Genomic DNA, 15,378 nt, shown 5'->3' with positions numbered 1-15,378 from the left:
TTTGGAATACCCACTTCATATCTTTTATTGAAATTGCTGAATAGTTTATATCACACTATTTTGATTCAAAATGGAGTTTTTTATAAAAAGAAACCATTGTTGAAACTGAATAAGCCAGCCAAAAGGAACAATGAAAAGTTTAAAAAAATTCTGACCGACGCATGTACTTTTACAATGCTTTGAAATCCCATCATTGCCCATAAGTTAACTTAGGAAACACCTGGAGAACAGCAAGACTGCTGGAGGAATTTTGACTTGCATTCATTACCAGCAACATTTCAAATCAATGACCATGGCCAGGACTGTAGCATAAATAAGAGCTAGAACTTAGGCTATCAGAAAACATTGCCCAATTTTTTTTCTTGTAATTAATACCAGAGAGAGATACTTTGCTGACTAGGGCTCCTCTAGTTGTTGGGCTTTTCTTGGTGATGACAAACTGGGCACTGCAAGCTGTGTTCTAGGAATTCTATGTTCTTGAAAACACTGGTTGTCTGTGCAGTCAACCTAGTCCAGCCATAATCTAGGAAGAAATCTTTGGGTGCTTATCAGCTGCTTAGGCAAATACTGATGAAATCAGTCATATGACCAGAAAAAAAAAATCATGCAAAGAACAGCAACCATTTCAGGCTAAAGCTATACAGAGCTGTACCTTTCAGTCAATACCTTTAAACCAATGATCTGTTTAAATTAGATTGGATATTCAAATTTACAGGATAAATTAGACCAGTTCCAAAATTTACAATCAAATCATCCCAACACACAAAAGCTATATTTGTCCTTGTCTTACAATGGATGAATCCATAGAATAATACCCTGCCGGCAGGAAGAACGTGTTGCTATTAAGCAAACCTGAGTAGTGAGGATCAATAAATACAAGGAGTTAAAATGCTAGTAGTCAGATAACTTGAGTCTCAGGAGCCAGGGTCTTCATGGAGCCTTAATCCTTTCCTTTCAAAGGCTTATTTTTTTTAAGCAAGCACTTAACATCTATGCTGAGGCTTAAAAAAAAAGTGTCCTGGCTAGAGAGAGTCAACATAACTCAGCCAACTGGATGTTAGAAATCCAGTCATTACTGAACAGATCATTGTAAACAACCAAGGAATCCTTCTCTTCTTCCCTTTTCAATGGTTTCTTGTTAAAGGCAAAATTCAGAAAAATCTTTCAGGCTGAAGTCCTCATATTTGGTTGGAAATGTTGTCCTGTTATATATCATCTCTCTATATATATTTGATTAGGCACAAGAGGGGTTATTAAACATTCAACAAGTCCTCATCACTATCATCATGAAACAATACTGTATTTGTAGAGTTCTGTGCCTGTTGCTGGCCTGGCGTGGCTTTTGCTTTCCTTTCCTTTCCCCCATTCAGCAAATAAGCTTTGTCATCACTTCGAAGACTGGGTGGCTTCTTTTGTTGGTGCCTGCTCTTGTCTAGTCCTCTTCCTGTCTGAATCTTTACATCCGGAATGGTTAACACTTCATCCTCACTGTCCAGGTCATCCACGTGGAGAGAGGTAAAGGCTCCAGATGTAACAGACTTGGTAGTAACGTGACCATTCTCCTGGCCTCCTTTTGCTGTTCTTTGATTTGGTGCTCCAATTTCCTCCATAAGCCACTCTGTTTCATTCTCATTAGCTTCTTCCTCACTGTTTATCTGCAAGAAAAAAAAAAATTGCAAGAGGAGACTGTGTATACCACTCTGCCACATGCTGATGTCCCTAGTTGCCAGACTCCACACCACACATGGCCTCGGGTTTAACTTTGTCGTAACATAGTAATACTGCAATAGTATGCTGTTACTCTCACGTTTCACTATGTCTGAAACAGACTTTATCTTCCTGTACATTTCTGTGTTATTTCGCTATTTATGGACTGCTCTTCATTTCCTCAACTCTATCTTCCTTTCCCATTTCACAATGTAAATGTAGATATCTCAGCTATATACAGCTTTCCTGAAGCTACACAGTATGGTTTCCATGCACTGAAGGAACTAAGAATTAAGGGAGTTTATTTATTAATAAAAGCTTCATGTTAAGAAAACGTGACAAGAAACAAAGCCTTTGATTTTGCCACTGTATTACCTTTGTGTATTTGTAGGAAACACCGGATGTTCTTCTGCAGCAGTTTGTTATCTTGCTTATTACGATTTCCCTAAGGAAGGGAAAGAATACTGCATTAGGGAGACTGTATCCCTGCTTTTTATCCCTCACTCTTCTTCACTGGACTTTTACCCTCAACACAAAGCATTTCACCAAGCAAGCTGCAAGCTATTGCATACTGACACTTAACCCTGAAGCACTAACAAAATTCAGTCCACGATGATGTACATCTTCCCCCTCACCACAGCTTCAGGGTGACTGTTCTGAAACACCTCCGGCCTTTATGTCTAAGGGGAAAAAGCCAAACTTGTCTGGAAAGCAGAGAATCAGCAGGATTTGCACTTGTTCCTTGCTGCTGTTGTATGGTTCCAGCTTGATATCATGAAAGGAAAGGGGTATCAAATACTAACAATATCATCACAATGTTTTATCCTCCTTAATTAGCAGTTGTCCACAGTAGAGACTAGCCCAATTCAATTGTGTACATGGGCCTTCAGACAGTAATGGGGAATTTGAAAAAAACAAGAACAAAACCAGAAAACAGCAGTTTGACAGTTGATGGTGTCAACTGAAAAACAGAACTTAAATGTCTGAAGTTCACTACTTCCCTTTCACTGAGGAAACCAAATCCTACCAAAGAAACTTCTAAAGCCTCCCAATCATTTCTTACCTCCTCTCTTTTTTGTAGAACAGCAATATTATTAGGCATGCAGTGAGAACAACCAGGAGGACGCTCAGCACAGCACCAACAGCCTGACTTCTCCTTGAAAGGCCTTTATGCACTTGGGCCTCCTTATCAGTCTGGTGTTCATTGCTTCCTGGATCACGGGTTGATCTAATAACATAAATTGGGAAGAAAAGGATGAGTAAGATCTATCGACCAGTTGTATCAAACTGGATTAGAAACAGCAGGGTCAAAGAGATTAAACATGTCACACCATCTTGTCAGTCCTAGCTAACAGTTATAGAGAACTGAATTTAGGAGATTTCATTCTAAGTAAAAATCACTGAAAAAAAAAAAAAAAGTATGTTGTATGTACTGTGCCTACATTCTGGTATGCTTTGAAACAGTGTATAAGACTGATCACAGTCAAGACTGAAGTGCATGATCAGGCACTCCAGAGCTTATACAGCAGCAGCTATCCACATACACCAAAAAAAATTAATAGCAGTATTTTAGAATCAAACATGTACCTGAGCAAGCTGCAAAAGCTATAGCAATTATTTACCTTCCAGCTGACTACGGCACTACACAGACCAAGCTCCTGCAATAGCTAACTGCCTGTTTAACCCAGAGTAAACAGTCTCCCTGCGTTTTCATGCTAGCAGCCAGAAAGTGAACAGTTCTAGAAGTAGTCACTCCCTTCTTCTCAGTGAGGTTGCCTACATGTCAAGAATGCTGGTAAGCACGTAGATACATTCACTCTGCGTTTAACACTGTCACCTCCTTACTCCTTTTTGGATCTGTACAATAAGCAGATCATAATTAATTGCAGAAATACCTCATTATTCCTCTAAGACCTGTAATGATTTTTACTCCAGCCCAAAGAAGTGGGCAGAAACAGGGGAATGCCAGCCTTTGCCATGGTCAAAAAAACCTTACCCGAAACCTGGTTACTCCTCTCAGTAACACGAAACAGCATGTTGTCCGCTACAGCAGGTTTCACTTAGTGAAAACAATACTAATTCCACCACGCCTCTCCATTTCCCATGCAAACAAGCAGCTTTAGGTCCAGATCAACTTGACGAGCTTTTATTTAGTGCTCATGTGCCAAACGTTACATACATGAACACCAATTCCATCTATCCATGAGCCTACTGCTTTTTTAGCTTTACCTTTTTTCACCATCACTTTGATGAACAAATACAAAAAAAAGGCTTTAGCGGAGAAGTGCTGACAAGAGCTGCTTTTAGAAAATGGTTAACTACTCACATTAATGGACACACAGCAGATGTGTACCAGGTAAATAAATACTGGCAATCTGCTGTCTCATGGAGGAATTCAGGGATGCCTTCCTTTACTTCTGGACTGCAGTGGAAGAAAATGGTTGAAGACACAAACTTTGATTTATCTTTACCACATCTGGAGTCTGATGAAAACGTGACATCCAAGTCATCATCTACAATGAGAAGAAAACCTTATAGCGTACTACTTCCTTGAGAACAGTCTATTAACACTAGACCCTGGAACGTTACGAATTCATTCTGTAGTAACAGCTTACACTTTGCAGTATCTACAGGTGAGCTTATACTTTCACATAGCTGATCCCATCAGTTGCTACAGAACAGTGGGCTAAGTGCTTCACAAGAAAGAGTAGCAAAGTGTCAAGCCCAAAGCCTATTAAGGCCGCACTGGCAACTAGGCTTACACAAAGAAAAATACAACCTAAATTCTCCTAGACAGACTCTGGATACCTTTACAGAAATGGATTAGTACAGATGTTGTGAAATAAGAACTGTTTTCTGACAAAGCAATTCACATGGAGTATCAAGCAATTCTGGCTAGTGAACAAGTACTTACCCTTAACATAATATTTAGCTTTTCTGGCAGAACCAATTCTCCGAAAGCGATGTTCATTAGTTTTAACCTGGCAGATGTTTGCTCCAGAGCATTCTGAGATGCTTGAGTTTCTTATACCAGAAAGTTGAATTTCATATACATATTTATCGCCATTTGTCCGTATGTCACCAGAAGCCATGTACAACCTGGAAACAGAGAGCAGGCCTATCCTTAAGTCAAAACTCTCAGATTTAGGTTATTCCCAAGACATAAGACTGGCAACAGTGGTAGCTGCTACCACTGGTTGATTCCAGAGTGAGCTGGAGTGACTGATTCAGCAACCAGAAGAGATGCAGGACTGAGGCTTCCTCCCTGAACATCCAAAGTGAGGATTATATTTAGCATAAATATAATCTTTCTAAGAAAGCACAAAAAGCAAACTTTTCTAGTTAGACTGCCCTCAATGGGTGCATGAACATGGAAACACCTCCAAAGGATTAAGATAAACTGGAGACAGAAGCATGATTCAGCTGCTCATACACAAGCTAGCCTACTGACCATAAGAAGCATACTGTGTGCTCTGTAGCTAAGACACACAGCGTAGCTTAGCTGTCTTTTCCAGAAGCGTAACTAGTTCTACCAGAAATGTTACCTGTGTGCCATTTACAATTGTATCCTTTCACACTGCTGGTCAAGAGTGAGAACGCTCAGATTCACAGCTATTTGTTCTACCCACCTGCTCAGAGGCTGAGCTTGCTCAAATACAAATTGCCTTTAATCCCACGTTACACCAAGTTTTTAATTTTGTCTTGACTTCCTCCCCTCCTGCATCCAGGCCTGTTTCATTTTTGTGTTTTCTCTATGCTTGTAATGCTATCACCACATTTGCACAGCAGGTTTATTCGCACTTTTGCTCAGTTACTCCAATCCTGCACACTAACCGTTTGTGCCCTGCAAGCAAAGTTTATTCTTCCCATAACACTAGTATGGGCAGACTTCATTCCACAACACTAGCAATGATGTTAAATATAGTAGTTCATAAGAGATTCTGGAACAGTTATGTGCAGTACAGTCAGTGTAACTGGTGGTCTTCCCCTGCCTCTCCTGAGTTTAGTCATGCTTGACCATTCCTCCTGAGCTCTGTTTCTTCACTTCTAAGGCTTTTGAAGCATGGGTTCCTACTTCCATACGGATCGTCTGAGCAGGACAAAAAAGGTGCTACGTAAAAAGCCAAGGAGTACCCTAAGTGAACACAAAATCAAGTTCCCTGGCACTGAACCCATGTCTACACACTATAGAAGAGAGCAATAACCCACAACAGAGAGATGTAACATCAGTGTATGTGCAGGCTTCAGACTAGTCTTGAGTACACCTGGACATGCTCATAGCTACAAGCCCAGCTGGGAGCTGCACTATTAATCAGGCATTTAAGGCAGTCACTGGTACAAGGTGAATTCAGTGCTATTTCCACATGACAGCTAAGAACTGCTAAAGCAACATAAAACATTTACACCAAGCTCTTTTCTTGCAGTGCAGTTCTACAGGACTAAGGTATTATGGTTTTTGTTGTTGTTGGGGTTTTGTTGCTTTGGGTTTTTTGGGGGGAAGTTGTTGTGGGGTTTTTTTACTTACTTGTAATAAACATCCCCTAAAGAGAAGTTTTTCCCAGTTGCAGGATTAATAACTGTTCCGTTCACCACCTCCACCTCCTGCTGCTTCACAGCACAAGCTGCACGTGTGTCCCAAGTGATGTAGTAAGCACAGTTTTCTTCATCAATCCTACCAAATAACAGACACAAGTGATGATTCTGGAAAATGTACTAACAAGTGCTTAGTATCTTGACAAAAGGAAGACACATGGCTGCTAACCCACATGTGGGAATGTCCTGCCTAACCATCATGCTGAGAGTAAGCTACAATAGTCAAGTAGTACTCAAAAAAAGCTACTTGAAAACTTGCACTACAATTTTCCACAGTTTCAAGACTTTGCTGCACTTAAACTTCCTACTTCGAAAGTTCCAGAAGTCACACAGTGTATCAGAAGGTTTTATGGAAATATTTTAGCCAACAAACATGTCACGCTGCTCTTGGCAGGTTTAACATGCTGCACATTATTTAACTAGGACAAGGAATACAGGCTAGTCAGATTTTGCTACCTTGTTCTTTGACTCATACAGAGCATCTTGCTCAGTTTCCCAGTTCTACATTAACCAAATCAACACTGAGCTAAAAGCCATCAACCTTTCTCAGTATTTGTGATCTTGCTTATATACCTCACTTTAGACAGCTTCTAGTTAAATAATCTGTATTGAGTCAACAATAAACCATGCGTTATTAGCTCAGTCACTTATCTACAGTAAGTGTTCTCTACTACACAGACTTGAGTAAAGTTAAGCGCAGTTGTACTACAATTGACATTGAAAATGACAGCATCTCAGCCATGGTCGGATCTAATTTGGAAGTAGAATCCTTGAATTTTTGCCCAGCAATTTTATAAATAAATAGAGACTATAATTGCTTATGGAAGTGAACAGGTGCAGAAACTCCAGAAGATCCACATCTCACAAGTACAGACCAAGGATTATTTTAGGAACTGTCCAACAGAATGGTTAGTCACTGTCCTGAGACTTAAGAGCTTACTAGAGAGGTACAAAGGAATAAACCATGAACAATGGTACATTCATTCATTACTCACCTCTGCAGCATGGGCAAGCCAACAGTTTTTGCACACTTCAGTTCTATAACTGTTGTTACTTTCTTGTTTTTCCTACACTCCTGCCCACTGGAATAACTAATATACACTGTATCACCTAGAAGAGAAAAATGGTGACACTCGAGGTTTTTGTAAGCAGCTGCCAGAAATTCCCTTTACCCATTCTCCAGACTTCATTACTTTAGATTAACTTCTAGGATTTTTTTTCCCCTGCATAGACCCTGTATCAACTACAGCACTTCAGTAATTTGATGCCTTCACACTGATGATCATTTTAAAAAAAATAAAAAAAATCACTCCTCAAACACCTTTGTATTTACATTGTACCACGTGTTCCGCTCACCAAAATGGCCTTTATGAATGTTTACATTTAAGATGTCATCTTTCAAACATAAGAGTAAGTGCAGGTCCTAGAATGGTTTGGGTTGGAAGGGACCTTAAAGATCATCGAGTTCCAATCCCCCTGCCATGGGCAGGGACACCTCCCACTAGCCCAGGTTGCTCAAAGCCTCATCCAGCCTGGCCTTGAACCCCTCCAGGGATGGGGCATCCACAGCTTCTCTGGGCAACCTGGGCCACTGCCTCACCACCCTCACAGTGAAAAATTCCATCCTAATATCTAAATCTACCCTCTTTCACCTTAAATTGGTTAGCCCTCATCCTACCGCTACACTCCCTGATGAAGAGTGCCTCCCCATCTCTCCTGTAGCCCCCTTTAGGTACTGGAAGGCTGCTATAAGGTCTCCCCAGAGCCTTCTCTTCTCCTCTTACAAACAAACTCAGGCAATAAACACATGCAATACATCCCATTGTTTTTGTTGCTGGATGGAAGATTTCCTTCAATTTCACAAACTCAGCAGCAATTTTAAAAATATTCTTTAAAGTGAAAACTTGAGTAAGGTTGGATTTTTTTATTCATTTTCTTAAGAGTGAAGCAAATCAGTGATCTTTCACATGCTGCTTTAATTGAAGAAGTTAGTGGACATAGAACAAGTCTTTTAAAACAGGATGAACAAAAATAATTTATCCACCCACAACTATAGAATCACAGACTGGCTGGGGTTGGAAGGGATCTCTGGACATCATCTGGTCCAAACCCCTTGCTCAAGCAGGGCCACCTGGAGCCACCTGACCAGGACCACATCCAAACAGCTTTTGAATATCTCCAAGGTAGGAGACTCCACAATCTTTTGGGGCAACCTGTGCCAGTGCTCAGTCACCCTCACTATAAAAAAAGTGTTTCCTGATGTTCTGATGGACAATTCACTTCTTACAGCTTTAATGACAACAACACTGTTTATTTGCTTCAATGTTTCTCAGGGCTTAAAAAGCACTTTTAAGTTTGAGCCGTAGCATTTACTGTTTTTGTTTTTAAACAGAAGTTTCACTGTTAAAGATATTTTGAAATAAAGGCTTCACCATAACTTAAGAACCACTATAGCTAGGTTGTAAGATTTAACTGTCTCTACAGAAACAAAAGTAACTCTACCTGTCACATTCAGCTTCTGTGTATGAACAAGTCCAAGAACTTGAACATCTCCATTGCTGCTTTTCCTGCAAACACTGGCTCTTTCAGGGCAGCCTGTTGGTCCCTCGTGTACCCTCTGACAGAGATTCATGTAGTACCTACAGAGAACATGGTAGACAAAATCTTAAAACTTAAGCTAAACTGAAAAAGTGAGATACAAACTTTAGAATCCTCATGGGAAGCTAGCCAGGTTGAAAGAAATTAAATAACTTGAATTAGCTGACAGAACAAAGCAGGTACTAAGGCTTGGCAGGTCACTTCTAACTATCATTTTCAAGTAAATGAGACTGTGCAAAAAACCTGTCACTTATCAAATTAGTTCACTAGTTAGTTTTGACCTAGGTCAAAACTAGAAACTGGAACTGAGTCAAGATATACCCAAAAGCTTTTTCAGTTATAAAGGTTATAGTACTATCCTAAATTCAGCACCTCTTTGGAGCTTTACCAATTAAGTTTTATTAGAACAGAGGAACTAGTAGCAAGGTGGTGAACAAAAGTTTTGTTACCCCACAGTTTATCGTAAGTTTAGAATTTAGATGTTCTTATCCTTGCCAGTTCATTTCTATTTGCTAACTGGAGGAGGAAGACTAGAGAGGTTGATGACTTTCTGACACTCACATTTTCCTCCGAGTTGATACTTAGAGGAACGGAGGGGAAAAAAGCCCTACTTAAACTTCAGACAAGAAGTTACACACTTGACTCAGAAGACAGCAACTAAATCATTAAGATTTTTGTTCAACACGATTAAGAATCCAGAAAATTTGACTTAAAGTACAAAATGACTTTGTTAAGATAACATTTTTAATAGAAAGCCTTTAAATAGCTTTTAGTTTAGACTTATTCATCCTTTAAAAACAGTTACCAATAAAGGGAAGGGGTGAGGGTGAAGACAGTAATTATTCATCCTCTTCAGTTAAAATGGGTTCCTTGCTTTGTCTATATGCAGTGTTAAGCATTGACAGTTTTAAGACACTGTTAGCAATTTAAACAGACTCTGAACGGGGACCAACCAGAAGTATCATGACACATTACACCTTCAACTGTATTGATTAACAAGCTACTCCCTGGGAGTTGCTCATTACTCACGAGCTCCCATTGTGGAAAAAGATCCATGATCCCGTCAGGGAAGAGAGCATTCTCAAGTCATAAGTTCTGTGCTTGTGGACAAACTTGCACTCCATCTTCTTGGGAGGACAAACAGCCTGAGTCCTCCATTCAAATGTCACAGCACAGCCAAGTGTCTCACTCAGAAGGTATGGTGTCCCAACACCAGCATTTTCATCACATGTGAAGATAATGGTAGATTCCCTTCTTCCAGTTGCTATAAGAGAGAAGGTTGGAAAAAAAGGAAAGTAATATTTTGCAAGAGGCTTTCAGGCATGTATGGATTTTAGTGTACCAATTTTTCACTATCAACTAAAATTTTAATCAGATATTATTTCAGACAGATAAGAAGCACTAATGCTTTACCAAGCAATTTTATTTCCTACGTTAGCTTTCATGCTTTTTAGAAAGTAGTGTTCCTTCCAAAACAAATCATCTCCATCAAAGCACAGTCATCACTTATGGCTTGAACACTCACTAAAGGCATGAACTTTTTAAAGTATTTTACTCACTTACTTGAGTAAAGTCAGGTTTGTCCCATAGACTCCTTGTCTTGCCCACTCCTATCCCTTTACTTCCATTGTATTACACCAGAGGGCTTTTGCCCAGCCTGATAATGGCTAACTCCCTGGGTCAGTTCAGATACTTGCATATGAAGCATAGGAAGTTCTTACCATTACCACAAAATCCCCACTTTCCATCTCCCTGGTAGGTTTCAGTTGTAGCACACCACGGCCTATTCCTTTCTTCTGTAATACATCCCTCATAGGTCTTCCCTTTGTACTTGAAGGGGAACACACAGAGCTCTCCCTTTTCCGTCACTGAGAAGAAAAGATATATCCTCTCAATAATGTGCAGCAGGATAGCAGGCATATCCATATTCAGGACCACATCCAAAGCCTATACTTCAATACTAAAGAAAACCCACAGGCAGACAACAGAAATACTGAAACATTAAGTCTAAACCCAATTAGAAAACTAGGATGTAGTGCACAATTAGCTATGATCATCCCTACAGAAAAGTTGCATTTTCACTTCTAGGAGACACATGTTGATGGTGCGTATTATTGTGATGCATATGATTTAACAAAACTACGTGTTTCTATTAATGTATGCAAAATCCATGTTGTCTCCCTCCTACTGTAACAAAATCTCATGTTTTAAGGGTAAAAAAAGCTGACAAGTTTTTACATAAAGGATGGGTCTGCTTCAATCTCACCTGGAGGGCATCGATCACCTCCTGTGTACTGTAAGATGACCGTTTCATCCTGGTGGCTATAGTCCATTTTCATTTCCTTTACGTTTCCAAAAGATGACACACTACTTCCAGATGTCAGACACACTGCCCCATCTTTGCATTTTCCCTGGGGTAAGTCTGCTGCCTTACTGCATACACCAACATGGTAACTGTTGGATCCAGAAAGGACCTGCATGGACATCCAGAAGCATCACAAACAAGGTTGCCTCACAGCCTGCAGTCAATACTTACAAAGAACCACCCCAGTACTCTATAAACCAAGTCTCATGCAGTACTTGAATAATGCAGGTGGAAAAGAAGATAATTTCGCCTTCCTTAATATAGCAAAACTGCAGATAAAGTACACCCACAGGGCCAAGGATACAGTAATTTGAGCCGACTTGTTTTCATGTTCAGGATTCTGCCACAGGTGATGATTTCTCCATCAGTACATCCATGAATTTCCCTCTCAAAAACATTAAAAATCTAATGTTATGCCCTCTAATATTACTCCCTCTGCCACAGGGCAAACAAATATCAACACAGACCACGTCACTCTCCTCTCACACCCCAAGATGCTTAGAAGAAACCCCTGTTTGAGTCTTAAAGTATTGATAACAAGGGGTAATTAAAAAAAAAAATTAAAAAAAAAAATCACACCACCAGAAGGCATTACCTTGAATGATCTTCCAGAAAGGCTGGTCAGGTTAAAAGTATAGTGTAGCTGTTCATCAGTCACAGAGCAGCCTAAAGTTTTCACTTTATCGGGACACACAACCGGAGTTTCCCACTCAAACACAAAACTGCAGTCAAGTCTCCTTATCATCTTTGGCTTGCCCTGTTACCCAAGAGGACAGCAAGATATATTAGGTTTAATTTTTGGAGTTTATTGTTCTTTCTGCATTTCCCCCCACTGGCTCCAACAGCTAACCTCAGTTACTACCAAGGCTAGACTTTAGTGACCATAGGACAAACACCGTGCCTTCACATTACCAGCAGTACCAAAAAAGCTATAAGTGAAGCACATTCTAGCCAGCTCCAGAAAACAATCAAAGCAGTAGTTGAAGTACATAAACTTTGTAATCTCAGATAGGGTTGAGATTGTGATGTTCAGCTTAGTTGGAAGCAGCACTGAAAATGTGAGCTGTGCTTCTCCATGGAAGAGAACATTAAGGAAGGCCACTGAGTTAAGGTCTAGACAGTACACTGTTTCCTTTGTCATATTTTAAATAAAAATATGAGTATGGCCTGTGTAATACTCTGAGCTGCCTAGAATTTCAGCTCATGCCCCATGTTGATGAAAAATTGTTTCACTGAGTATCTTCAACAAGCTCTAGCTTGTCAAACATCATACCCAAGTCCTTCTCTACAGTTTGTTAACGCATTCAAAAAATTCAAGTGTTAGATTCACACCACCATGCAACCTCAATTTAGTGTTCAGGTGTCAACATAAGATAAAAACCTAAGTATCTAAATGCAATTTTTTAAAGCTCTGTATGATTATGGAAAGGGTTACAACATGGGGGAAACATTTCACAGTAACAGCTTTACAAACAGTTACACTGGTTCTTGTGTTAGCTTGTGGCACAAGTACAGCTTTTGGACCTAAACAAGGTGCAATACAGCAGTAAGTCTAACGCCAGCAATAAGTTATCACTACACTACTTCACTGGAATCTGATCCTTGAAACCATCAGAACCTGCTCCTCTCAAGTGTAAAGTTCATGCACTCTATGAAATTTTGCCTGGTTAAGAACACAAAGTATAGTCCTTTTTGTAACAAGTCCATCCTTAGATGTTAGAAACAAATCCTTGATTTAAACAAAGCTAACACTGGTTACTCCCCACTTCCCATTGCACTCCAATATCAATATAAGTTCAATAGATGTCTTACCAGACTAGTTCCTTGGCTGCAGTGAAATACAATAAGAGAAGTATAGTTCAATTTGTTGTTTATCTGACAAGGAGTAGTGCTGTTGTAAGTGATGTAAACTTCATTTACTGCCTCGTTTAACTTGGGAGATTCAGTAACACGACCAATATCCTACACAAGCAAAAATATGTATTAAGAGATATACAGGACACATCCAGATTTGAGATCAGCCCAGAGATACAGATAAATTCAGATTCATGTTTGGTTTACATGGGAGCACAACTATCGCACTTTTGAAAACTGCGTTCTGTACTCAAAGAACAGTTGTTATATTCCAATCCTGACAAAGCACAAGTCAAGCAGCTCAAAACCACTCTTTGATTAAGCTTGACAAAAGCCAGGGAGGTTCTGAATCTTACAGGTACATTCTTCTTTAAGTCATTGTGCCAAAACACCAACACATCACTTAAAAATGCTATAGTATTAACAATGGAGTAAGGTCCCTAGATCAATGTGGAAGTTCATGGAAAACAATCTCAACTTTTTATGTGCATCTTCGACAGCTCACAAGCAAGACTTCAAAAGGTAAGAACCTCCATCTCTCAAGGTAATAACACTGACAAGTTAAACAATATTGTGTCACAGATTTGCTATTCATGCAGACGTCAATGTCTTACATGAAAGTACTAAATGCGTTTTGGAGCATATCCTGCAACAGGCTATCACGGGATCAAGCAAGCCATTTCTGTGCCACAGAATGGCAGACTAAGAGGCATTCTGCTTCCCAGGCTCCGTATCTGGCGCACAGCACTATGTGAAAATATTCTCTGTAGTAATTTTTCATAATTGTCACAGTATGGAATCTTCTGACACCCAAAAAAAATCATTCGAGTTCAGCATAGGAAATACTTCTTCACAGGGAATAGCAATGAAAGGGAATTTTGCAGAGTAGATTTAAATTTTGTATTCCATTTCTTTAACCCATTGTCAAGCCTCTGGTTCAAATCAGGTCTCTAGGCAGGAATACTGTTTTAAGCTATCAAGGAAATGCATATTTCAGTGACTCCAGGCATAGTACTTACTATTGGTGATTCACTAACAGGAACCATGCAAACAGCCGCTCCAGGTGGGCAATTGACATCTTTGATAGGATTGAGAGGCTCACAGATGTTGATGTAGAAGTCTGGAGAAACTTCTGTTGCATCTTCATCCACAAATGCCTCATAATACCCAGTGCGATGGATCAGAGGAGTCAGGTCAATAACAGAACTGCCATTCAATACTGAGCACTTCACCTACAAGAAAGTATGTTTTATTGCTATTATTACTACTTGCTTGGGTTTATCAACAAATATCCTGTCCTTCATTAGGGCCCTAAATGCAGCTGCATTTAAAAGTTCAAACTTGATTTAAACAAAGCAGCATTTGTTCCAATTTTTGTTTGTCTACAGATACTAAGTACCTACAAGCTGCATATAAAAAACCTCAATCATTTAAACATTCTTACGGAATGGAGTCCATATCAGAACAACACTAAGACGTAAAGCTCTGGCATGCATACTCCAGCAGACATAGTCACTATGTCTTCATCAAATCAGTAAATCCTACAATTCCATCCTCTCCCCACCTCCCACACATCATTGGACTACCTCCCATAAACAAGCTTGGTTATAACAATCTAAAGTGACTGTATTGCAAGTTGATGGCTCAGGTTCTGAGGAAACACAGTGCTCATTTCATGCATTCTTAAAGTGTATAAGCTTACTGACAGCCTACCTGGAATTAGGGAAGTCTATTCTTGTTTAGATATTAGATAAGGGGCAACTAACAAAATTACCTTTTAATTTCAGGACAAATAATCATCATTGCTACCTAGCTATCGTCACACTGAAACAGCTAGGGTCACTGTGGATACATTGTGAAAAGTGATCAGAAAAGCACAAGTGATCACTGAACAGAGTTAACAGGCTAGAAAACACAATGGTTTTGGGCACCGTTGATTTGTATTGCAGCATGGTACATACTACTGAAGAGGAAACCAGAGCTATACGTTGCAAGACTCTTACAAAAGAAGGAAGGGATGTGTAACAGTTCCTGTTGGGGAAAGAAAAACTAGAAAATGTTTTTCCTGAATGAAAGTGAGAGTTATAGCAGTATTGAGACACCTATGAGACGGAAAAACAACTTGTCACGGAGAATGATGGTCGAACTGGAAGTAATGATCAGGCAGATTCACAGAAGGTAATGTTCAGGCATTAAGCGAAAATCTGAATTTACCCTACAGCTCGTTTAGCCTTCTGTTCCTATTGCTGGCTTTTACTCTG

The 15,378-nt window shown here is 39.7% G+C and overlaps 1 protein-coding gene across 1 annotated transcript; it reads right to left on the bottom strand.

Annotated features, from left to right (window-relative positions):
• On the bottom strand, positions 1–14,349 carry LOC104467939 (cation-independent mannose-6-phosphate receptor-like; the record flags this gene model as incomplete). Its single annotated transcript, XM_010081913.1, has 14 exons — positions 1–1,655; positions 2,083–2,152; positions 2,771–2,935; positions 4,034–4,220; positions 4,622–4,806; positions 6,233–6,379; positions 7,296–7,410; positions 8,803–8,939; positions 9,928–10,162; positions 10,620–10,766; positions 11,165–11,372; positions 11,859–12,020; positions 13,076–13,225; positions 14,137–14,349. Coding segments are annotated over 14 exons (2,523 nt in total), but the record flags the coding sequence as incomplete, so codon positions are not given.
• Positions 14,350–15,378: the final 1,029 nt, after the last annotated feature.

The sequence above is a fragment of the Pterocles gutturalis genome, unplaced genomic scaffold, assembly GCF_000699245.1.
Source record: "Pterocles gutturalis isolate BGI_N339 unplaced genomic scaffold, ASM69924v1 scaffold5979, whole genome shotgun sequence".
Classification (NCBI taxonomy): Eukaryota; Metazoa; Chordata; class Aves; order Pterocliformes; family Pteroclidae; genus Pterocles; species Pterocles gutturalis.
The sequence above is the reverse complement of the archived record's forward strand: the minus strand, read 5'-3'. Positions and strand labels throughout refer to the sequence as shown.